This window comes from Salvelinus fontinalis, chromosome 4, assembly GCF_029448725.1.
Source record: "Salvelinus fontinalis isolate EN_2023a chromosome 4, ASM2944872v1, whole genome shotgun sequence".
In the NCBI taxonomy this organism is placed as follows: Eukaryota; Metazoa; Chordata; class Actinopteri; order Salmoniformes; family Salmonidae; genus Salvelinus; species Salvelinus fontinalis.
The window spans coordinates 69,974,037-69,999,675 of record NC_074668.1 but is presented as its reverse complement, the minus strand read 5'-3'; the positions used below and the strand labels follow the sequence as shown (position 1 = coordinate 69,999,675).

The 25,639-nt window shown below is 39.8% G+C and overlaps 2 protein-coding genes, 1 long non-coding RNA gene and 1 pseudogene across 3 annotated transcripts; all 4 read left to right on the top strand.

Moving 5' to 3' along the window:
- Positions 1 to 783: 783 nt before the first annotated feature.
- On the top strand, positions 784 to 3,837 carry LOC129854292 (UDP-glucuronosyltransferase 2B13-like). The gene is made up of 2 exons (XM_055921176.1): positions 784 to 890; positions 1,312 to 3,837. Exon 2 carries the CDS (start codon positions 1,316 to 1,318, stop codon positions 2,912 to 2,914), a length of 1,599 nt encoding a protein of 532 aa, XP_055777151.1. The 5' UTR covers positions 784 to 890; positions 1,312 to 1,315; the 3' UTR covers positions 2,915 to 3,837.
- Positions 3,838 to 6,039: 2,202 nt separating this feature from the next.
- On the top strand, positions 6,040 to 9,044 carry LOC129854291 (UDP-glucuronosyltransferase 2B20-like; annotated as a pseudogene).
- A 4,209-nt stretch (positions 9,045 to 13,253) lies between these two features.
- Positions 13,254 to 16,358, top strand: LOC129854290 (uncharacterized). Its single transcript, XR_008759289.1, has 2 exons — positions 13,254 to 13,330; positions 13,749 to 16,358. It is a non-coding gene; the product is annotated as an uncharacterized LOC129854290 (long non-coding RNA).
- Positions 16,359 to 20,978: 4,620 nt separating this feature from the next.
- LOC129854289 (UDP-glucuronosyltransferase 2C1-like) lies at positions 20,979 to 24,514 on the top strand. Its single transcript, XM_055921175.1, has 2 exons — positions 20,979 to 21,574; positions 21,919 to 24,514. Exon 2 carries the CDS (start codon positions 21,936 to 21,938, stop codon positions 23,532 to 23,534), a length of 1,599 nt encoding a protein of 532 aa, XP_055777150.1. The 5' UTR covers positions 20,979 to 21,574; positions 21,919 to 21,935; the 3' UTR covers positions 23,535 to 24,514.
- The last annotated feature ends 1,125 nt before the right edge of the window (positions 24,515 to 25,639 follow it).

Sequence of the window (25,639 nt, the reverse complement as noted above, 5' to 3'; positions counted from 1 at the left end):
CCCCCCCCAATAAGTTTTTGGGGATTCTTCACGGGCTTCCAGCCAGGCTTCGTTGCTGCCTCCTCATACCACCCCTCCTGGGCTTTAGCTGCCTCCATCTCCTCCCGAGAGCGGTGACTCTCTCCAACCTTAGCCCAGGGTCCTTTACCCTCCAAAATTTCCTCCCATGTCCAGGAGTCCTGTGTAGTTGGCCGCTGCTGCTGCTGTCGCTGCCCGTAGCCACGCTGCTTGGTCCGAGTTGGGTGGGTGATTCTGTAACGGCAGTCTAGCTCTTCCTCCTCCTCGGACGAGGAGAGGAGAGAAGGATTGGAGGACCAATGTGCAGCGTGGTAATTTTCCATTAATTTAATTAACACAAAGACAAGATACTGACAAACTAATACAAAACAACAAACGATCGTGAAGCTACAAACGAAAGTGCAATACACAAGCTACTAACGTTAGACATAGACACTATACAAAATAACAAACGAACTAACCGTCACAGTCCTGTGTGGCACAAACACTGACACAGGAAACAATCACCCACCAAATCCCAACACAAAACAAGCCACCTATATATGATTCTCAATCAGGGACAACGATTGACAGCTGCCTCTGATTGAGAACCATATTAGGCTGGACACAGAAACAGACAAACTAGACACACAACATAGAATTCCCACCCAGCTCACGTCCTGACCAACACTAAACAAGCAAAACATGCAAGAACTATGGTCAGGACGTGACACAATCACTGAGTTGAGTAAACATCACTGTGACTTTAACAAGTGGAAAGGTTCTCTTAAAATCAGTACTTTGACCCTTATAAAACAACATGCCACACAAAGGTCAAAGTAAGCTACACATTTTACATGTGGCTTCCATATACATAATACGAAGATCAACTGGTAAGTAACATTGCACTGCATATTACCTACAAACTGAATAAGCTAATAATAATTACGTTAAGTTAATGTTCATAAACAAGGATTAAATGTATTTTGAGATATTGTTTACATACTGAATCAAATGTGAATCTAAATGAAGAAAAAAGTTGAATCATCATTGTCTCAAACTCTCAAAACCCTAAAGGGAATTAATTATGCACTATTGAGAACAGCTTTCATGGTTTTCATGATTTGTATCAAATCAAATTGTATTTATTGGTCGCATATGGATATTTAGCAGATATTGTCACAGGTGTAGCGAAATGCTTGTACATAAATGAGAATATATATATAGTCCGCTAACTGACTATGTGTCAAAATCCATTCAATGTGTCATACAAACTGAATATGATGTCCTATCTCTGTTTGTTTTATATTTCAGATAAATGATGAGATACATTGGAAGCATGACTTCATGCCTTTTGTTATTTCTGTTGATTATGTGTGGTTCAGTTTGCCATGGTGGGAAGTTGCTGGTCTTTCCCGGGGAGGGAAGTCACTGGGTTAACATGGACATTCTGATCAAGGCTCTTCACTCTCAGGGACACACCATCACAGTGGTACGAACGACAAAAAGTTGGTACATCAAAGAAGAATCGCCCTACTACAGTTCTATTACAATACCTGTCACTGATGCTATGGATGAGGAATTTGTAAAGCAAATTATGAAGAAAGTAATTGATATAGAGAGAGGAACGAGCTCTGTAATAAACTTTATACATTTGCAAATCGAGTTGTTCTCTGCCAGGTCTAAGGTTCATAAATATGCTAGTGACTTGGCAACTGTTGTATTGAAAGACAAGGATTTAATGAAGACCCTAAAGGAAAATCAATATGACCTGGTGCTTACTGACCCAGCATGGGGGACCGGTATTTTGGTGGCTCACTATCTTCAGCTACCTCTAGTCTACAATGTACGTTGGGCAATCGGTAGAGAGGGACATTTAACTATTGCACCATCACCAATGTCGTACATTCCAATGACTGTATCAGGGCACTCAGACAAAATGACTTTCACAGAGAGAGCAAAGAATATGCTTTTATTATTGCTATTTACTGTTCGGGACAGGTTGAATTTCTGGCCACATTACCAGGCTGTTTGTGATGAGTTTTTCCAACCAGGTGTGGACTTCTATGAGTTATTACAAGGGGCTGATCTGTGGCTCATGAGAGTTGACTTTGTGTTTGAATTTCCTCGTCCCACCATGCCTAATGTTATCTATATGGGAGGGTTCCAATGTAATCCTGCCAAGCCTCTTCCCCAAGAACTGGAGGAGTTTGTTCATAGTTCTGGGGAGCATGGAGTCATTATCATGTCTTTGGGGACTTTCATTAGTGAATTTCCACATGATATAGCTGATGTGATTGCTGCTGCTTTTGCCCAACTGCCTCAGAAGGTCATCTGGAGACACAAAGGAGACAGGCCAACTACTCTGGGCAACAACACCTTACTAGTTGACTGGATGCCTCAGAACGATCTGTTAGGACACCCTAAGACAAGGCTGTTTGTAGCTCATGGAGGAACAAATGGGGTTCAAGAGGCTATTTACCATGGAATTCCTGTTGTGGGTCTACCTCTGTTTTTTGATCAATATGACAACATCCTTCGTATGAAAGAGAGAGGAGGAGCAAAGCTTTTATCCATGACAACAGTAGACAAGAACAATAACTTCCTAGAGGCCTTACAGGAAGTTCTGGATGAGCCATCCTACAGGATGAACATGCAGAGACTCTCCAGGCTACACCGGGACGTGCCAATGGAGCCCCTGGACACTGCCCTCTTCTGGATTGAGTTTGTCATGAGACACAAAGGTGCTGCTCATCTGCGTACAGAGTCCTACAGAATGCCTTGGTACTCCTACCACTCTGTAGATGTTGTCCTGATATTGTTGGGTGTTGTGTCAGTGCTTATTCTTCTTCTTGTTGCAATAGTCAGATATTTATGCGTTAGAAAATGCTTGAAACGAAAGATGAAAAGTGAATGAGCAGATCCAATTCTCCACATTCTGGTGCACACAAATAATAGGATATGTATGAATTAAAGTTGTAATATGTAACTTTTAGGGCGACCCAACAAAACTCCTATAGATATGTGAGTTATGGATCTGTCATTCTCGTTGAAAGCAAGTCTAAGACGCCGTAGATCTCTTCTATGTGTGCTATCTCTATGCTTCCCATGTTTAAGTTTCTTTTTGCGTCTGTTACTTTCGGTTTTGTACACCAGCTTCAAACAGTAGAAAATACAATATTTTTGGTTATGGAAAATATATTTCACAGTGGTTGGGATGATACAATGATTCTCTACACTCACTTGCTTGTTTTGCCACATAGACTGAAATTAGGCAAACTATTACAATTTTAGCAACCAGGAAATGGCAGAGCGATTTCTGCATAGTGCATCTTTAAATCATGAAAATGTATAATGTTGAATTGATGCCAACATAATAAAATGCTTATGTATAATTTAGTGTGGAATATAGTTGTTGTCAAGTATTTCCACATGGTTGTGCATTTTGTGATTCAATCCTACACTGCAAATATTTATTGTAAGTGTTACATTCACAGTGTTAAAGTTTTTTTTACTCTGTGTAGTGTAAAAAAACTCAAAACCTCATCCATCATTATCATATTTCCCACCATGCTCTATTGCAGGTTGATGTTTAGAATTGTTTGTTTCAACATCTGTGTTTTTGCATGTGCATTGATTGATTGATCTTATGCTACAGAAAGATACACACTTTGCCAGCTAGCATAATGTAATTTGCAGGCCTGATGTGGCTTGCGAGCCAAGAATTTCAGACCACAGTGTTAGGGAGAAACTAGGCCATCAAAGAAAGGCCATATGATGTATGTAATGTATTGTCATAAAGGGTTTAATGTTAATTAAACTATAACACTTAGGCACTCACTTCGTGAAGACTACAGGACTGGAAGTGAACGAACGAATGCAACAAACTGTCACCAACAAACACACTTATGGGTGTTAACTCGATCATTCCCTCGAAAGGCACACTGGTAAATATACAATTAAGGCTTTACACCCTACAGTGTTAAAATATAATAAACTTCTACGGTACAAAATGTAGTCTGATGGAGTTGATTGTTAACATCTGCTACAGAGTTTATTTTCTTACACTTTCAAAACTGTTATTTTAACACCAGTTAAGTTGGACTCATATATACATTCTGATATAATACAATGTACAATGTCCGAGTTCAATGTACACTGGTGATTTTGCTGTGTACAGCTGAAAATGACAACCTCATAGCCTTAAATAATAACAATTTATGCCATTTAGCAGACACTTTTATCCAAAGTCACGTACAGTCATGCGTCCATAACTTTTTTGTATATGAGTGGCCACAGCGCTCATAAAAACATATTGCATATTCCAAACACGTACAAGTTGGTGAAAGTCCACAAACACAGGAACATTGTGTTCACTCAGATTAACTCATTGAACTGTCACTCTCATCAAGGGATTTTACGTTAATGATTACATCTGTCAAGTAATTGATTAGGGTAGGTCTATTTGTGTGTTTAAACAGAAACAATGTGAATGTTACAAAGCCCACTAAAGTACACTGAGTGCAAAAAACATTAGGAACACATTCCTAATATTGAGTTGCCATTTTGCCCTCAGAATAGCCTCAATTTGTCAGTGCATGGACTCTACAAGGTGTCAAAAGCATTCCACAGGGATGCTGGCCCATGTTGACTCCAGTGCTTCCCACAGTTGTGTCAAGTTGTCTGGATGTCCTTTGGATGGTGGATCATTCTTGATACAAACTGTTGAGCGTGAAAAATCCAGCTGCAATATGTAACTTTTTGGGCAATGTGACAAAATGCACATAGATATGTGAGTTAACGATGACACCCAAATCCGACTACCATACCCCGTTCAAAGGCACTTCAATGTTTTGTCTTGCCCATTCCCCCTATGAATGGCACACATACACAATCCATGTCTCAATTCTCTCAAGGCTTCAAAGTCCTTCTTTGACCTGTCTCTTCCCCTACATCTACACTGATTGAAGTGGATTTAACAAATGACATCAATAAGGGATCATAGCGTTCACCTCGATTCACCTGGTCAGTCTATGTCAAGGAAAGAGCAGGTGTTTCTAATGTTTGGTACACTTAAGTGTATATTCTTTAAGATATCCTATCCCTGGAGGAGAGCCAATATGACCTGGTGCTTACTGACCCATCATGGGGAGCAGGTATTTTGGTGGCTCACTATCTTCAGGTACCTCTAGTCTACGATGTACAGTGGGTAAACAGTGGAGAGGGACATTAAGCCATTGCACCATACCCCATGTCTTATATTCCAATGACTGGATCAGGGCTCTCACACAAAATGATCATCACAGAAAGAGTAAAGAATAAGCATGAGGTAGTTCTATATGGTAATTCTGAGGGTTTCTTGACATGTTTGGCCCAGAAAATATAGATGTTTGACATTGTGAAATGTGTCTGTTATGTTAAACAGTATTATAATGAGTAATATTATACATCCATATTATAATCATGTTCACTCTGTAACGGCAGTCTAGCTCTTCCTCCTCCTCGGACGAGGAGAGGAGAGAAGGATCGGAGGACCAATGTGCAGCGTGGTAATTTTCCATGAATTTAATTAACACAAAGACAAGATACTGACAAACTAATACAAAACAACAAACGACCGTGAAGCTACAAACGAAAGTGCAATACACAAGCTACTAACGTTAGACATAGACACTATACAAAATAACAAACGAACTAACCGTCACAGTCCTGTGTGGCACAAACACTGGCACAGGAAACAATCACCCACCAAATCCCAACACAAAACAAGCCACCTATATATGATTCTCAATCAGGGACAACGATTGACAGCTGCCTCTGATTGAGAACCATATTAGGCTGGACACAGAAACAGACAAACTAGACACACAACATAGAATTCCCACCCAGCTCACGTCCTGACCAACACTAAACAAGCAAAACATACAAGAACTATGGTCAGGACGTGACACACTCACTGAGTTTTGAGTAACCATCACTGTGACTTTAACAAATGGAAAGGTTCTCTTAAAAGCAGTACTTTGACCTTTACTTAACCCTTATAAACCAACATGCCACACAAAAGTCAAAGTAAGCTACACATTTTACATGTGGCTTCCATATACATAATACGAAGATCAACTGGTAAGTAACATTGCACTGCATATTACCTACAAACTGAATAAGCTAATAATAATTACGTTAAGTTAATGTTCATAAACAAGGATGAAATGTATTTTGAGATATTGTTTACATACTGAATCAAATGTGAATCTAAATGAAGAAAAAAGTTTAATCATCATTGTCTCAAACTCTCAAAACCCTAAAGGGAATTAATTATGCACTATTGAGAACAGCTTTCATGGTCTTCATGATTTGTATCAAATGAAATTGTATTTATTGGTCGCATATGGATATTTAGCAGATATTGTCACAGGTGTAGCGAAATACTTGTACATAAATGTAACGAGTATTACCGAAGGTGGCTCCTCTCCCTGTTCGGGTGGCGCTCGGCGGTCGTCTTCGCCGGTCTACTAGCTGCCACCGATCCCTTTTTCCTTTTTGTTTAGTTTTGACTAATTGTTTTCACCGTTTTATTGTTTGGTTGTTAGGGTGGTGCTATTTAAGTTTGTTTAGCCCGCTTCTGTTTGTGCGGGCTTGTCTTTCTGTTTTTGTATGAGGTTGTTTGTTTGATTTTGGGGTTTTCCACAGTCTGGATATATTTTTCCAGTGTGTACTTTATTCAAGTGGATTTTTACGCCAATGTTTTGATGTTACCAGTTGTTCTTCTGGTTGGACATTAAAGAGTGGTTTTTCCCCATATCTTTGCTCTCTGCGCCTGACTCCTCACAATTTTTCTCATTGTTCGTAACAATAAATGAGAATATATATATAGTCCGCTAACTGACTATGTGTCAAAATCCATTCAATGTGTCATACAAACTGAATATGATGTCCTATCTCTGTTTGTTTTATATTTCAGATAAATGATGACATACATTGGAAGCATGACTTCATGCCTTTTGTTATTTCTGTTGATTATGTGTGGTTCAGTTTGCCATGGTGGGAAGTTGCTGGTCTTTCCCGGGGAGGGAAGTCACTGGGTTAACATGGACATTCTGATCAAGGCTCTTCACTCTCAGGGACACACCATCACAGTGGTACGAACGACAAAAAGTTGGTACATCAAAGAAGAATCGCCCTACTACAGTTCTATTACAATACCTGTCACTGATGCTATGGATGAGGAATTTGTAAAGCAAATTATGAAGAAAGTAATTGATATAGAGAGAGGAACGAGCTCTGTAATAAACTTTATACATTTGCAAATCGAGTTGTTCTCTGCCAGGTCTAAGGTTCATAAATATGCTAGTGACTTGGCAACTGTTGTATTGAAAGACAAGGATTTAATGAAGACCCTAAAGGAAAATCAATATGACCTGGTGCTTACTGACCCAGCATGGGGTACCGGTATTTTGGTGGCTCACTATCTTCAGCTACCGCTAGTCTACAATGTACGTTGGGCAATCGGTAGAGAGGGACATTTAACTATTGCACCATCACCAATGTCGTACATTCCAATGACTGTATCAGGGCACTCAGACAAAATGACTTTCACAGAGAGAGCAAAGAATATGCTTTTATTATTGCTATTTACTGTTCGGGGACAGGTTTAATTTCTGTCCACATTACCAGGCTGTTTGTGATGAGTTTTTCCAACCAGGTGTGGACTTCTATGAGTTATTACAAGGGGCTGATCTGTGGCTCATGAGAGTTGACTTTGTGTTTGAATTTCCTCGTCCCACCATGCCTAATGTTATCTATATGGGAGGGTTCCAATGTAATCCTGCCAAGCCTCTTCCCCAAGAACTGGAGGAGTTTGTTCATAGTTCTAGGGAGCATGGAGTCATTATCATGTCTTTGGGGACTTTCATTAGTGAATTTCCACATGATATAGCTGATGTGATTGCTGCTGCTTTTTCCCAACTGCCTCAGAAGGTCATCTGGAGACACAAAGGAGACAGGCCAACTACTCTGGGCAACAACACCTTACTAGTTGAATGGATGCCTCAGAACGATCTGTTAGGACACCCTAAGACAAGGCTGTTTGTAGCTCATGGAGGAACAAATGGGGTTCAAGAGGCTATTTACCATGGAATTCCTGTTGTGGGTCTACCTCTGTTTTTTGATCAATATGACAACCTCCTTCGTCTGAAAGAGAGAGGAGGAGCAAAGCTTTTATCCATAGCAACAGTAGACAAGAACAATAACTTCCTAGAGGCCTTACAGGAAGTTCTGGATGAGCCATCCTACAGGATGAACATGCAGAGACTCTCCAGGCTACACCGGGACGTGCCAATGGAGCCCCTGGACACTGCCCTCTTCTGGATTGAGTTTGTCATGAGACACAAAGGTGCTGCTCATCTGCGTACAGAGTCCTACAGAATGCCTTGGTACTCCTACCACTCTGTAGATGTTGTCCTGATATTGTTGGGTGTTGTGTCAGTGCTTATTCTTCTTCTTGTTGCAATAGTCAGATATTTATGCGTTAGAAAATGCTTGAAACGAAAGATGAAAAGTGAATGAGCAGATCCAATTCTCCACATTCTGGTGCACACAAATAATAGGATATGTATGAATTAAAGTTGTAATATGTAACTTTTAGGGCGACCCAACAAAACTCCTATAGATATGCGAGTTATGGATCTGTCATTCTCATTGAAAGCAAGTCTAAGACGCCGTAGATCTCTTCTATGTGTGCTATCTCTATGCTTCCCATGTTTAAGTTTCTTTTTGCGTCTTTTACTTTCGGTTTTGTTCACCAGCTTCAAACAGTAGAAAATACAATATTTTTGGTTATGGAAAATATATTTCACAGTGGTTAGGATGATACAATGATTCTCTACACTCACTTGCTTGTTTTGCCACATAGACTGAAATTAGGCAAACTATTACAATTTTAGCAACCAGGAAATGGCAGAGCGATTTCTGCATAGTGCATCTTTAAATCATGAAAATGTATAATGTTGAATTGATGCCAACATAATAAAATGCTTATGTATAATTTAGTGTGGAATACAGTTGTTGTCAAGTATTTCCACATGGTTGTGCATTTTGTGATTCAATCCTACACTGCAAATATTTATTGTAAGTGTTACATTCACAGTGTTAAAGTTTTTTTTACTCTGTGTAGTGTAAAAAAACTCAAAACCTCATTCATCATTATCATATTTCCCACCATGTTCTATTGCAGGTTGATGTTTAGAATTGTTTGTTTCAACATCTGTGTTTTTGCATGTACATTGATTGATTGATCTTATGCTACAGAAAGATACATACTTTGCCAGCTAGCATAATGTAATTTGCAGGCCTGATGTGGCTTGCGAGCCAAGAATTTCAGACCACAGTGTTAGGGAGAAATTATGCCATCAAAGAAAGGCCATATGATGTATGTAATGTATTGTCATAAAGGGTTTAATCTTAATTAAACTATAACACTTAGGCACTCACTTCGTGAAGACTACAGGACTGGAAGTGAACGAACAAATGCAACAAACTGTCACTAACAAACAACTTATGGGTCTCTACCACTTCTCTCTCCCGGATCCGGGATCCCCCCATCAAAAAAGCTGACTAGCATAGCCTAGCCTAAAGCCACAGGGATATCATATAATAAAATGTTCATGAAATCACAAGTCCAAGACACCAAATGAAAGATACACATCTTGTGAATCCAGACATCTTTTCTGATTTTTAAAATGTTTTACAGGGAAGACACAATATGTAAATCTATTAGCTAACCACGATAGCAAAAGACACAACTTTTTTTGTCCACCATTTTTTCCCTGCATAGGTAGCTATCACAATTTCGACCAAATAAAGATATAAATAGCCACTAACCAATAAACAACTTCCTCAGATGACAGTCTGTTAACATATTTATTGTATAGCATATGTTTTGTTAGAAAAATTTGCATATTTCAGGTATAAATCATAGTTTACCATTGCAGCCACCATCACAACTCTCACCAAAGCAACTAGAATAACTACAGAGACCATTGTGTATTATCTAATTACTCATCATAAAACATTTCTTAAAAATACACAGCGTACAGCAAATGAAAGACACAGATCTTGTGAATCCAGCCAATATTTCAGATTTTCAAGTGTTTTTCAGCGAAAACACAATATAGCGTTATAGTAGCTTACCACAATAGCAAACATCACAACAGCATTGATTCAAGCCAAAAATAGCGATAACATATAAACCATCAAAATATATTAATTTTTTCACTAACCTTCTCAGAATTCTTCAGATGACAGTCCTATAACATCATATTACACAATGCATATAGAGTTTGTTCGAAAATGTGCATATTTAGCGGCACAATTCGTGATTATACAATGTGATTAGTGGCCAAAACTTCAAGCAATCTGTCCGGCGCCATCTTGGAGAGGCACCTATTCTAATCGAAAACTATTCATAAACTTGACTAAAAAATACAAGTTGGACAGCAAATGAAAGACAAATTAGTTCTTAATGCAATCGCTGTGTTACATTTTTTTAAATTAACGTTACTTCAGCATACAGCGTGCGCTAAAGCGAGACCGCACCGAAATTCATGGTGGAATTATTATTTGACATTTGTCAACATAAATACGAATTAACAACATAAAGATTGCTTACTATTTGCCGAGCTTCCATCAGAATCTTGGGCACGGTGTCCTTTCTCCAGAACAATCGTCTTTTGGTTGAAAGATGTCCTCTTCTCATTGAGAAATAGCAGCTAACGATAGCCACCCACTGGAGAGGTGTCCAACTCGTGAATGCGTGTCACAAAGAAATCCAGGAAAATCTCAATAAACTGATTTAAACTGCTATAAGTCGGTTTAAATTAACTACCTTATGATGTCTTTAACACCTATAACGAATAAAAACATGACCGGAGATATAGAACTGCTAAAACAAAAGCGTTTGCAGGACGCCATTGTGATGTCCCCTTGCGCCAGATGCCGCGTTGAAAAGAATGGTACTTCAGTTCCATGATCATTTATAGTGGCCCAGATTGCGCAATCCACTCCATTCAAATTCTCCCCGCTTACTGCCATCTAGAGGAAGGCGTATGCAGTGCATGTAGCCCGATGGCTTACATGGGGACTTATAAACTGACCTCAGAACAGGGACCTCGATTTCTGAAATCTCACTCCCTGACAGGAAATGTGCTGTTTCACTCAGAGAAATAATTCAAACGGTTTTAGAAACTAGAGAGTGTTTTCTATCCAATAGTAATAATAATATGCATATTGTACGAGCAAGAATTGAGTATGAGGCAGTTTAATTTTGGAACGAATTTTTACAAAGTCGAAATGGCGCCCCCCTAGTGTCAAGAGGTTTTAACTCGATCATTCCCTGGAAAGGCACACTGGTAAATATACAATTTAGGCTTTACACCCTACAGTGTTAAAATATAATAAACTTCTACGGTACAAAATGTAGTCTGATGGAGTTGATTGTTAACATCTGCTACAGAGTTTATTTTCTTACACTTTCAAAACTGTTATTTTAACACCAGTTAAGTTGGACTCATATATACATTCTGATATAATACAATGTAGAATCTCCGAGTTCAATGTACACTGGTGATTTTGCTGTGTACAGCTGAAAATGACAACCTCATAGCCTTAAATAATAACAATTTATGCCATTTAGCAGACACTTTTATCCAAAGTCACGTACAGTCATGCGTCCATAACTTTTTTGTATATGAGTGGCCACAGCGCTCATAAAAACATATTGCATATTCCAAACACGTACAAGTTGGTGAAAGTCCACAAACACAGGAACATTGTGTTCACTCAGATTAACTCATTGAACTGTCACTCTCATCAAGGGATTTTACGTTAATGATTACATCTGTCAAGTAATTGATTAGGGTAGGTCTATTTGTGTGTTTAAACAGAAACAATGTGAATGTTACAAAGCCCGCTAAAGTACACTGAGTGCACAAAACATTAGGAACACATTCCTAATATTGAGTTGCCATTTTGCCCTCAGAATAGCCTCAATTTGTCAGTGCATGGACTCTACAAGGTGTCAAAAGCATTCCACAGGGATGCTGGCCCATGTTGACTCCAGTGCTTCCCACAGTTGTGTCAAGTTGGCTAGATGTTCTTTGGGTGGTGGATCATTCTTGATACAAACTCTTGAGCGTGAAAAATCCAGCTGCAATATGTAACTTTTTGGGCAATGTGACAAAATGCACATAGATATGTGAGTTAACGATGACACCCAAATCCGACTACCATACCCCGTTCAAAGGCACTTCAATGTTTTGTCTTGCCCATTTCCCCTATGAATGGCACACATACACAATCCATGTCTCAATTCTCTCAAGGCTTCAAAGTCCTTCTTTGACCTGTCTCTTCCGCTACATCTACACTGATTGAAGTGGATTTAACAAATGACATCAATAAGGGATCATAGCGTTCACCTCGATTCACCTGGTCAGTCTATGTCAAGGAAAGAGCAGGTGTTTCTAATGTTTGGAACACTTAAGTGTATATTCTTTAAGATATCCTATCCCTGGAGGAGAGCCAATATGACCTGGTGCTTACTGACCCATCATGGGGAGCAGGTATTTTGGTGGCTCACTATCTTCAGGTACCTCTAGTCTACGATGTACAGTGGGTAAACAGTGGAGAGGGACATTAAGCCATTGCACCATCCCCCATGTCTTATATTCCAATGACTGGATCAGGGCTCTCCCACAAAATGATCTTCACAGAAAGAGTAAATAATATTTGCTTCGGGAAGCTCAAGACAGATTTTTTATTCAGCCACATTACCAAGATGTTTGTAATTGGTTTTTCCAACCAGGTGTGGACTTCTATGAGTTATTACAGGGAGCTGGTCAATGGCTCATGAGAGTTGACTTTGTGTTCGAGTTCCCTCGTCCCACCATGCCTAATTTTATCTATAGAGGGTTCCAATTTATGGGAGGGTTCCAATTCTCCCTATCGTGTGGGTTAGAAAAGGCATGAGGTAGTTCTATATGGTAATTCTGAGGGTTTCTTGACATGTTTGGACCAGAAATTATAAATGTTTGACATTGTGAAATGTGTCTGTTATGTTAAACAGTATTATAATGAGTAATATTATACATCCATATTATAATCATGTTCACTCACTGGGTTTTGAGTAACCATCACTGTGACTTTAACAAATGGAAAGGTTCTCATAAAAGCAGTACTTTGACCTTTACTTAACCCTTATAAACAAACATGCCACACAAAAGCCAAAGTAAGCTACACATTTTACATGTGGCTTCCATATACATAATACGAAGATCAACTGGTAAGTAACATTGCACTGCATATTACCTACAAACTGAATAAGCTAATAATAATTACGTTAAGTTAATGTTCATAAACAAGGATGAAATGTATTTTGAGATATTGTTTACATACTGAATCAAATGTGAATCTAAATGAAGAATAAAGTTTAATCTTCATTGTCTCAAACTCTCAAAACCCTAAAGGGAATTAATTATGCACTATTGACAACAGCTTTCATGGTCTTCATGATTTGTAACAAATCAAATTATATTTATTGGTCGCATGCACATATTTAGCAGATATTATCGCAGGTGTAGCGAAAATGCTTGTACATACATGAGAATATATAATCAGCTAACTGACTATATGTCAAAATCCATTCAATGTGTCATACAAACTGAATATGATGTCCTATCTCTGTTTGTTTTATATTTCAGATAAATGATGACATACATTGGAAGCATGACTTCATGCCTTTTGTTATTTCTGTTGATTATGTGTGGTTCAGTTTGCCATGGTGGGAAGTTGCTGGTCTTTCCCGGGGAGGGAAGTCACTGGGTTAAGATGGACATTCTGATCAAGGCTCTTCGCTCTCAGGGACACACCATCACAGTGGTACGAACGACAAAAAGTTGGTACATCAAAGAAGAATAGCCCTACTACAGTTCTATTACAATACCTGTCACTGATGCTATGGATGAGGAATTTGTAAAGCCAATCATAAAGAAAGTAATTGATATAGAGAGAGGAACAACCTCTGTATTAAACTTTATACATTTGCAAATGGTGCATTAAAACTAAAAGCAGATTTACCTAGCTTTGGAGACCCTAGGAACCTCAACAGTAAACCAATCCTGTGAACGGGTTAGGCAACTCAGGTGTGTGTACTTCAACAGCAAAGTTAGATAAGACGGAAGTTTATGAAGTAGGGCCTTGTAAACAGAGTAATGTAGAGATCTACGGGTCTTAAGTTATGTTCAGCCAACCTTTTGATACAGGATACTGGCACATTACCCAAAAAGTTACATATTGCAGCTCGATTTTTCACGCTCAACAGTTTGTATCAAGAATACCCTTCCCCAGATCTGTGCCGCGACACAATCCTGTCTCTGCGCTTTACAGACAATTCCTTCGACCTCATGGCTTGGTTTTTGCTCTGACATGCACTGTCAACTGTGGGACCTTATACAGGCAGGTGTGTGCCTTTCCAAATCATGTACTATCAATTGAGTTTACCACAGGTTGACTCCAATTAACTTGTAGAAACAACTCACTCAAGGAGGATGAATGGAAATAGGATGCACCTGAGCTCAATTTCGGGTCTCACAGCAAAGGGTATGAATACTTATGTGAATGAGGTATTTCTGTTTTTTATTGTTAATAAATTAGCAAATATTTCTAAAAGCCTGTTTCACTTTGTTATTATGGGGTATGTTGTGTAGATCGCTGAGGACATGTTTTTATTTAATACATTTTAGAATAAGGCTGTAATGTAACGTGGATGTAATGTGGAAAAAGTCAAGGGGTGTGAATACTTTCAGAAGGCGCTGTATACAGTGCCTTGTAAAAGTTTTCATACCCCTTGGATTTCTTCACATTTTATTGTGTTACAAAGCGGGAATGAAATTGATTTAATTGTCATTTTTGGTCAACAATCTACACAAAATACTCTGTAATGTGAGTGGAAGAAAAAATCTTACATTTTTTCAAAATGAATAAAAATGTAATAACTAAAATATAGTTGTTGCATAAGTATTCAGCTCCCGGAGTTAATACATGTTAGAAACACCTTAGGTACTGATTACAGCTCTGAGTCTTTTGGGTAAGTCTCTAAGAGCTTTGCACACCTGGATTGTGCAATATTTATTATTTTCAAAATTCTTCAAGCTCTTAAAAGATATTGGGCATTTTCAAAACTTGCCATAGATTTTCAAGCAGATTTAAGCCAAGACTGTAACTTGGCCATTCAGGAACATTCACTGTCTTCTTGATAAGCAATTCCAGTGTAGATTTGGCCTTGTGTTGTCCTGCTGAAAGGTGAATTCCTCTCCCACTCTCCGGTGTAAAGCAAACTGAAGCACGTTTCCTCTGGGATTTTGCGTGTGCTTAGCTCCATCATGTTTCTTTTATACTGAAAAACTCCCCAGTATTTGCTGACTTCAAGTACAGTATACCCATACTATGGTGCAGCCACCACCATGTTTGAAAATAAGGAGGCAATTACTTTGTTGTGTTGGATTTGCCCCAAACACTATGCTATGCATTTAGGCCAAAAAGTGTATGCATTTGCTGTGTTTTTTTGCAGTATTACTTTAGTGCCTTGCTGTATACAAGATGCATGTTTTAGAACTTTTTTATATTCTGTATATTTGTATTCTTTCTTCCACTCTGTCATTTAGGTCATTATTGTGAGTCACTACAATGTTGTTGCTCCATCCTCAGTTCTCCCATCACAGCCATTGAACTGTGTAGCTGTTTTAAAATCACCAATGGTAACACCATGGTAACATCCCTGAGCAGTTTCATTCCTGTCCTGCAGCTCAGTTCGGAAGGATGACTGTATCTTTGATGTGTCTGGATGTTTTAATACATCATCCACGGCATAATTATTAACTTGACCATGCTTCAAGAGATATTCTATCTCTGATTTGTTATTGTTACCCATCTACCAATCACTGTCGTTCTTTATGAGGCTTTCGAAAAGCTCCCTAGTCTTTGTAGTTGAATATGTGCTTGAAATGTAATACTTGACTGAGGGACCTTACAGGTGTTGTATGTATGGGGACAGAGGAAGGGTCATTCAAAAATCATGTCAACCCCTATGGTTCACACAGAGTGATTCCATGTAACTTATTATGTGATTTGTTAAGACACATTTTACTGAACTAATTTATGCAACGACTACATTTTAGTTATGCTTTTTTAAATAATTATTTATTTCTATTCCACTTTGACATTACATTGTATTTTGTGTAGATTGCTGACAAAAAATAACGTTTACATAAATTTTATCCCACTTTAACACAGTAAAATGTGAAGAAATCCAAGGGGTCTAAACACTTATTCATGGTAGTGTATATATATTTTTAGGCAGGGACGTTACTAGAGATTCATGGATAGGGGGGGGGCTAAGCCTCTTTTAGGGGGGTCTGGGCATACTACCCAAGGATTTTTTTAAGACACTGATCTGATATGACTTACTTAAATTCTACACTAATAAAGAAATTATTTAACACCAACAAAAGGCACAAAAATTGCTGTACTATGTAGCCGAAATACTTTTGGGGATTTTTTTTTGTGTGAGAGTGAGTGAATGAGTGAGTGAGTGAGTGAGTGAGTGAGTGAGTGAGTGAGTGAGTGAGGGAGAGAGGGAGAGAAAGAGAGAGAGAGAGAGAGAGAAGACCTGCAGGTCATATTATACCATTAGAAAAACATCTTTATTTAAGTTTCACCCTTTTGTTAACTGTTGCTCCAAATTTACCCAATAATTCAGATACATGGAAGATCCCAAACAAATATTACAAACTATATTACAGAACTGCTCCTCCTCCATCTCTCTTTTGATGCTTATTTTGTGCTTGGACGCATCAAAGTGTACCTCCTATTTTTAAAGGTTGCAAATCGGTCAATGACATTCTGACCCATTGTCTTACGCAACCAGGAGTGCAGCGGCGCAGTGCACTAAAGGACCTTTAACAGGAGCAGCTGCTCACAGCAATTGTGAGGGCAACCTGAATGATTTCCTTCAGAGAAGGAAACATATCCTCATACAAGAGGTTATGCACAGCAAGCATATCTTTGGGAGGACGTCCAGCCTCTCTTTTCCAGGCAAGAAAGTTTCTGGCCACCAACATCTCTTCTGTTTTAACATCACTACTGTGGTGCTTGGCAAACTCAGTTAAGCATGATGTATCTAGGAAGATTTTTGAGTTGGGCTGCATGCCTGTATGCCTTTGAGCAGACCTGCATCTACAGTCCAGACTCGCTGGTCAAGCTCACACACCATCATGTCTAAGCAGGGAAGCAACAACTCTGTTTTCATTGTTTGGGAACATGACAATTCTGTGCCTAAACCCAAGGAGGTCTCCACCACAAAATCTCCCATTTCTCTTTGTTTGCGCTTTCTTGCTGCCTCTGCCTCTGGAATACTGTGAATTTCACAGGTCTACAGTCTCTTTGTGGGGGAACTTGTGTAGTCCCTTAGTTATAGAAAGAGGGGACTGAAACATCAGTAGCAACTACACGGGGGAGAACTTATGAAGCTTTGCTCTCAGACCAACAGCTATGGGGGATCCAATGGTAGATAAGCAATCAAAAAAAGCAGTTAAAGTGTCCAGGACTGCATTTACGGACCGCAGCTTGCATGCCCAGCGAGTGTTTGAGAGTTGTACAAGTTCAGCTGATGCTATTTCAAGTTTAGACTGAGCTTCTTTGAACTTGTGGTGGTGAAACTAGGGATGTACTGAAAAACAAATACACATTCTCCAAGAAACTGAAAAACTCAGCAGCCTCCGGAATAGCCCTGCAAGTATGACACAACACCAAATGAAGCTCATGAGCATAGCAATGTACATAAATAGCCTCCGGATGCAGCCCTCTGAAATGTGCTGCACAGCTCCTTTGGATCCACTCATGACAGCTGCACCATCATAGGTCTGTGCAACGCACTTCAGGCCTGTTACCCCTCTCATTTGGAGCTGCTGTTGCTACTCATTTGCTATCGATTGGACATCAAATGACTTGATTTCTGCTCGTGCTAGTAAACACTGCTTAACTGTCCCCTCTGTCACATACCTAACACACAGAGCCAACTGTTCAGACTGCCCATCCCTGGCCTCATCCGCCATAATGATACACTCCACATACCTAACACACAGAGCCAACTGTTCAGACTTCCCATCCCTGGCCTCATCCGCCATAATGGCATACATTCTAGACTTTGTAATCTCTTGAGCACAGCATTCGATCATGTCATTCTGAGATTCTGGACAGAGATACATCGCATTTGATGGAGTATTGTACCTTTGCAGGAAAGGATCAAACTCCTTCAAAAGCTCCATTTATTCAAGAAATTTCCCTCTATTTGTGCTTTCACTATATTCATCATTGGCACGGAAAGAGAGTCCCTGTCTTCCTAACATTGAGGTGACCTCAACAATTCTCCTCAGATACTCTGCAATATCACTAGCATGGGCAGATGTTAAAATCGGAGCAATTTTCCCATGATTACTAGTTGCCTGGTAGCTTTGACATGCCCCAACACTGTCTCTGTGTGTTTGTGCCATCTCATGTTTACCGAAGATAAACTACGCTTTTTCCCCATTTTTGCATTCATTACTGACAAAATAATCAAATGTAATGTTTTTGCTAAAAACACTACATGGAAAGCAGAAATCTGCGTTTTTGTGGACAGAGTACTCCACCTAGTTCTATTTCTCAAACCAGCAGTGCTGAAATGCCCTTTTCTGTGTACCAAAACTTTCATGTGGGTAGCTATTCAGCTTCACTTGTCTGGGCCCAGTGTCTTTGTCACCTAAATCGCTCTCATTTCTGGAAGGAGTTACTGCTGTGGCTTGATTACTTTCTCTCTCTGGATCTGTTTGTTGTCCCTCTCTCTCTCTGGATCTGTTTGTTGTCACTCTCTCTCTCTGGATCTGTTTGTTGTCCCTCTCTCTCTGGATCTGTTTGTTGTCTCTCTCTCTCTCTGGATCTGTTTGTTGTCCCTCTATCTCTCTGGATCTGTTTGTTGTCCCTCCCTCTCTGGATCTGTTTGTTCTCCCTCCCTCTCTGGATCTGTTTGTTGTCACTCTCTCTCTCTGGATCTGTTTGTTCTCCCTCCCTGTCTGGATCTGTTTGTTGTCCCTCCCTGTCTGGATCTGTTTGTTGTCCCTCTCTCTCTCTGGATCTGTTTGTTGTCCCTCTCTCTCTGGATCTGTTTGTTGTCCCTCTCTCTCTCTGGATCTGTTTGTTTTCCCTCCCTGTCTGAATCTGTTGTCCCTCCCTGTCTGGATCTGTTTGTTGTCCCTCTCTCTCTGGATCTGTTTGTTCTCCCTCCCTCTCTGGATCTGTTTGTTGTCCCTCCCTCTCTGGATCTGTTTGTTGTCCCTCCCTGTCTGGATCTTTTTGTTGTCCCTCTCTCTCTCTGGGGATCTGTTTGTTGTCCCTCTCTCTCTGGATCTGTTTGTTGTCCCTCTCTCGCTCTGGATCTGTTTGTTGTCCCTCTCTCTCTCTGGATCTGTTTGTTGTCCCTCCCTGTCTGGATCTGTTTGTTGTCCCTCTCTCTCTCTGGATCTGTTTGTTGTCCCTCTCTCTCTGGATCTGTTTGTTGTCCCTCTCTCTCTCTGGATCTGTTTGTTGTCCCTCTCTCTCTGGATCTGTTTGTTGTCCCTCTCTCTCTCTGGATCTGTTTGTTGTCACTCTCTCTCTCTGGATCTGTTTGTTGTCCCTCTCTCTCTCTGGATCTGTTTGTTTTCCCTCCCTGTCTGGATCTGTTTGTTGTCCCGCCATGTCTGGATCTGTTTGTTGTCCCTCTCTCTCTGGATCTGTTTGTTCTCCCTCCCTCTCTGGATCTGTTTGTTGTCCCTCCCTCTCTGGATCTGTTTGTTCTCCCTCTCTCTCTGGATATGTTTGTTCTCCCTCCCTCTCTCTGGATATGTTTCTTGTCACTCTCTCTTTCTGGATCTGTTTGTTGTCCCTCTCTCTCTCTGGATCTGTTTGTTGTCCCTCTCTCTCTCTGGATATGTTTCTTGTCACTCTCTCTCTCTGGATCTGTTTGTTGTCCCTCTCTCTCTCTGGATCTGTTTGTTGTCCCTCTCTCTCTCTGGATCTGTTTGTTGTCCCTCTCTCTCTCTGGATCTGTTTGTTGTCCCTCCTTCTCTGGATCTGTTTGTTCTCCCTCTCTCTCTGGATCTGTTTGTTGTCCCTCTCTCTCTCTCTGGATCTGTTGGTTGTCCCTCTCTCTCTCTCTGGATATGTTTGTTTTCCCTCTCTCTCTCTGGATCTGTTTGTTGTCCTTCTCTCTCTGGATCTGTTTCTTGTACCTCTGTCTCTGGGCATGCTTGCTCTCTCTCACTTATACAGCTTGCATGTTGATCTCTGCCTTGCATAGAAGCCTCTCTTTCTTTCCCTTTAAGATATCATGAACATCATTCATTTATGCCTAACAAAAGTAAGACATATGCTGTCATGTATAAATTTAACTGAAAGCTTAAATATCTACTCGCTTATTTTATCACTAACCTTCATCGGACATGCTTCCTCAGCCCTGTCAGCCTTCAGATTATTTTCCTCATTCTTGTCGGCTGTGTTTTGACATGTATTGTTATGAAACTCATATTAACAATAACTCAAGGCTTAATATGTGATTAATCAGTTTAAGTTTTCATTTGTTTGAACTGGTAAAATCTTCATTTCTGCTGGCACTGCCTCTCTTGAAGAATGTCCGTATATCCATCTAAGTTAGTCCTTAACTAGCCTACAGCTGAGAAATTGAGGATAATACAATGACATTGTGATCAACACCATGTCACATTTTCTACACATGACCAACTGAATGAAAGCAATTGAGTATGAAAATATATGTACATGATGTTACGTAATCTGTCTCCTTTATAGCATGGCACAGATAGCAAAACTACATTAAATACAACGTTAATTAGATATCATCGCCACATAACTTATGTCGAATTTAAAAGACACCGTTAACGTTACCGTCCGTTACACTGTAATTTACAGGCAGCCTCACATAAAAAAAAAAGTATTGGTTAACAAAGCTTTGATTATGACCAAAGTCTATAGTAGTCGAGCGACGTCCCTGTTTTGTATATGCCCACTGTTTACATGAATCGCGCAAAGTTGCCTGTTTTAGTCGTGTATTTGGTCACGTTTGCGTGGGTCACACAAAAACACTCCAATGAGTGGTTGATAATAGAGCCTCCCACAATGGAGGAGATGGCTGCAAGACGAGATTGGTGAAGAGCAACTGCAGAAAGTCAAAACGTGTTATCCCTATAACGCAATAAGGCGGTGACCGATTTGACAAAAGTGATCCGCTCGAACGCGCCCATTCTGTGTTATGACAAGTGACCTGTCTTGAAAAACCGGAGCGTTTGAAAATTGCGGGTGGGGCAACACGGATGTCTAGAGACTATACTATACTGACTTCTCCTTTTCGAGATTATTACAAATACGGACGAACTTATTTACAGCCATAATAGGCTTTGAAATAGTCTTCATTAACAATTATTTGGATGAAAACCAGAACGTAAGCCTACAGTTAAATTCGTTTCGAATGTATGGATTCTGTCGTAACTTTGGTTGTTTACACTGTCAAGACAGATCGTTAATTTCGGAGCATAACCTAACATTATGATGTAAAATAGGTTTCTCATCGGCAAAATCTACAGAATTTGACGATTTTCTATGGTTGAAGACAAATTTATATTGGAGAGAAAAGGATTTCTCGGAATGAAAGATTATACTGTATTACGTAATCAACCTTCTGGCAAAACTTGTCTAAACTTTAAAGTAGGCCAATCAAGCCTGTTTAAATTATTCTCATGTCAAAACATGATTTGATTTATTTTAAATTATTTTTCTATATTTCAGGTCAAATTAATGCATGTATGAAGCAGCTAGTGAAGATGTGTCTCCCTGGTATCTTTATTGTTACTCTTTTGACCCTCTCAATTCCTGCTGTCCATGGTGGGAAAGTCCTGGTGTATCCTCAAGATGGCAGCCACTGGGTCAACATGAAGGTCATTATTGAAGCGCTGCATTCAAGAGGTCACAGTGTGTCAGTAGTACGGCCATCAGACAGCTGGTACATCAAGGAGACCTCCCCTCACTACAGTTCAATCACAATTGATATTCCAGGTGGAGCTGATGAGGAATTCTTTAGCTCATTTGTGTCGAGACAAATACAGATACAGAGAGAGGGAAAGTCTGCGTGGACCCGTTTTAGTTTGGACATGGAGTTGAAGGACAGATTTTCTGAAATGCACCGCAAAGTGTGTGAGATGGTAATCCAAATGTTAGAGAATAAACAGTTGATGCAGTCTATTAGAGAAACCAAGTATGACTTGGTTCTGACAGACCCAGCGAACGGGGGAGGCGTTGTGCTGGCGCACTATTTAAATGTGCCCCTTGTTTTCAATGTTAGATGGACTATACATGGTGAGGCTCATTTTGCTATTGCGCCCTCTCCCCTATCTTATGTTCCATTTCCTGTTGCAGAGTTAACAGACAAGATGAGTTTTTTTCAGAGGGTCCGTAACTTCCTTGTTTATGTCATCAGGCAGCATCTGTACAGACAGACAGTGGGACCTCATTATTCAGCTTTGGTTAGTCGTTACTTTGGTCCTGAGGTCGACTACTTCTCATTGTTTCAAGCTGCTGATTTATGGCTCATGAGAGTTGACTTTGTTTTTGAGTTCCCTCGTCCCACCATGCCTAATATTATCTATATGGGAGGGTTCCAGTGTAAACCTGCCAAGCCTCTTCCCCAAGAACTGGAGGAGTTTGTTCAGAGTTCTGGAGAGCATGGAATCATTATCATGTCTTTGGGGACTTTAATTGGACAATTTCCACACGATGTAGCTGATGAGATAGCTGCTGCTTTTGCCCACCTGCCTCAGAAGGTAATTTGGAGGTACAAAGGAGACAGGCCAACTACTCTGGGAAACAACACCTTACTAGTTGACTGGATGCCTCAGAATGATCTTTTAGGACATCCAAAGACAAGGCTGTTTGTAGCTCACGGAGGAACAAATGGGATTTTTGAGGCTATCTACCACGGTGTTCCAATAGTAGGCCTTCCTCTGGTGTTCGACCAACCTGACAATCTTTCTAGAATGAAAGTGAAGGGTGTGGCAAAGGTTGTGGATTTAGCAACACTAGATAGAAACATATTCTCCCAAGCCTTACAGGAAGTTCTGAATGAGCCGTCCTACAGGATGAACATGCAGAGACTCTCCAGGCTACACCGGGACGTGCCAATGGAGCCCCTGGACACTGCCCTCTTCTGGATTGAGTTTGTCATGAGACACAAAGGTGCTGCTCACCTACGTACAGAGTCCTACAGAATGCCCTGGTACTCCTACCACTCTGTAGATGTAATGGTGTTTTTACTGGCTCTGGTGTTTTTTACTCTGTTGGCTTTCATTGGAATTATCAGATGTTTCTGTTGCAGGGCATGTTTGAAAATAAAAATGAAAGAGGAATGATTATGGATTTCATCTGTACAGAGTGTGGTACATACTTGTTTTCTCACTCATTATACTTTTTGTTCACGTGACAAATACAGTTGAAGTCAGACGTTTACATACACCTTAGTCAAACAATTCCTGACATTTAATTATAGTAAAAAGTCCCTGTCTTAGGTCAGTTAGGGTGACTACTTTATTTTAAGAATGTGAAATGTCAGAATAATAGTAGAGAGAATGATTCATTTCAGCTTTTACTTTCATCACATTCCCAGTGGGTCAGAAGTTTACATGCAATTTGACCATGAAGGCCTGATTCACACAGTCTCCTCTGAACAGTTGATGTTAAGATGTGTCTGTTACTTGAACTCTGTAAAGCATTTATTTGGGCTGCAATTTCTGATGCTGGTAACTCTAATGAACTTATCATCTGCAGCAGAGGTAACTCTGGGTCTTCCTTTCCTGTGGCAGTCCTCATGAAAGCCAGTTTCATCATAGCGCTTGATGGTTTTTGCAACTGCACTTGAAGAAACTTTCAAAGTTCTTGACATTTTCCACATTGACTGACCTTCATGTCTTAAAGTAATGATGGACTGTCCTTTCTCTTTACTTATTGGAGCTGTTCTTGTCATAATATGGACATGGTCTTTTACCAAATAGGGCTATCTTCTGTATACCACCCCTACCTTGTCATAACACAACTGTTTGGCTCAAATGCAGTAAGGAAAGAAATTCCACAAATTAACTTTTAACAAGGCACACCTGTTAATTGAAATGCATTCCAGGTGACTGCCTCATGAAGCTGGTTGAGAGAATGCCAAGATTGTGCGAAGCTGTCATCTAGACAAAGGGTGGCTACATTGAAGAATCTCAAATATAAAATATATTTTGATTTGTTTACCCCTTATTTGGTTACTACATGATTCCAAATGTGTTATTTCATAGTTTTGATGTCTTCACTATTATTCTACATAATAAATAAAGAAAAACCCTGGAATGAGTAGGTGTGTCCAAACTTTTGACTGGTGCTGTATTTCTTTTTTGTTAGCTAAACAGGTGGGGCTCAGAACAGATAGGGGCTCCGCCCCACCTGCCCTGAGTGGCAGGTCACCACTGAGTAATGCATAATTAAAATAATTAAAATCCTTCTCAGACATAGCATAACTTAGCTGATTAAGTTTCATTCAAGTTTACCATGTAATTTATATCCCAGCCTTTACCCTCTTTTGTATTTGTCATACACGGCTGTGTGCAGTTTACTGCCCAGCCAAAGTAACTTGACCAGGCACATTTTTCTAATGGCTTTTGTGCTACTCCATTATCTTTACAAGATGAAGTATGCAATAAAGAAATTAGGTTTTAGTGTGTACAAGTGTGAAAGTCCAACCCATGAATATGTTAGAAACATGGACTTGACATAAAATGACTACAGTATGCTTTCATTTTCCCTGCCAGAGTAAACAGTACATCAGAGCATGGTATACATTTAAGGAAATATCAACTTGACAGATTGTATAAAAGCAATGAAAGGTAATATAGTTGAAGTCGGAAGTTTACATACACCTTAGCCTAATACATTTAAACTCAGTTTTTCACAATTCCTGACATTTAATCTTAGTAAAAATTCCCTGTCTTAGGTCAGTTAGGATCACCACTTTACTTTTAAGAATGTGAAATGTCAGAATAATAGTAGAGAGAATGATTTAATTCAGCTTTTACTTCTTTCATCACATTGCCAGTGGGTCAGAAGTTTACATACACTCAATTAGTAAACTGCTCAAAAAAATAAAGGGAACACTGAAACAACACAATGTAACTCCAAGTCAATCACACTTCTGTGAAATCAAACTGTCCACTTAGGAAGCAACACTGATTGAAAATAAATGTCACATGCTGTTGTGCAAATGGAATAGACAAAAGGTGGAAATTATAGGCAATTAGCAAGACACCCCCAATTTTTATTTTACCAGGTAAGTTGACTGAGAACACCTTCTCATTTGCAGCAACGACCTGGGGAATAGTTACAGGGGAGAGGAGGGGGATGAATGAGCCAATTGTAAACTGGGGATTATTAGGTGACCATGATGATTTGAGTGACAGATTGGAATTTAGCCAGGACACCGGGG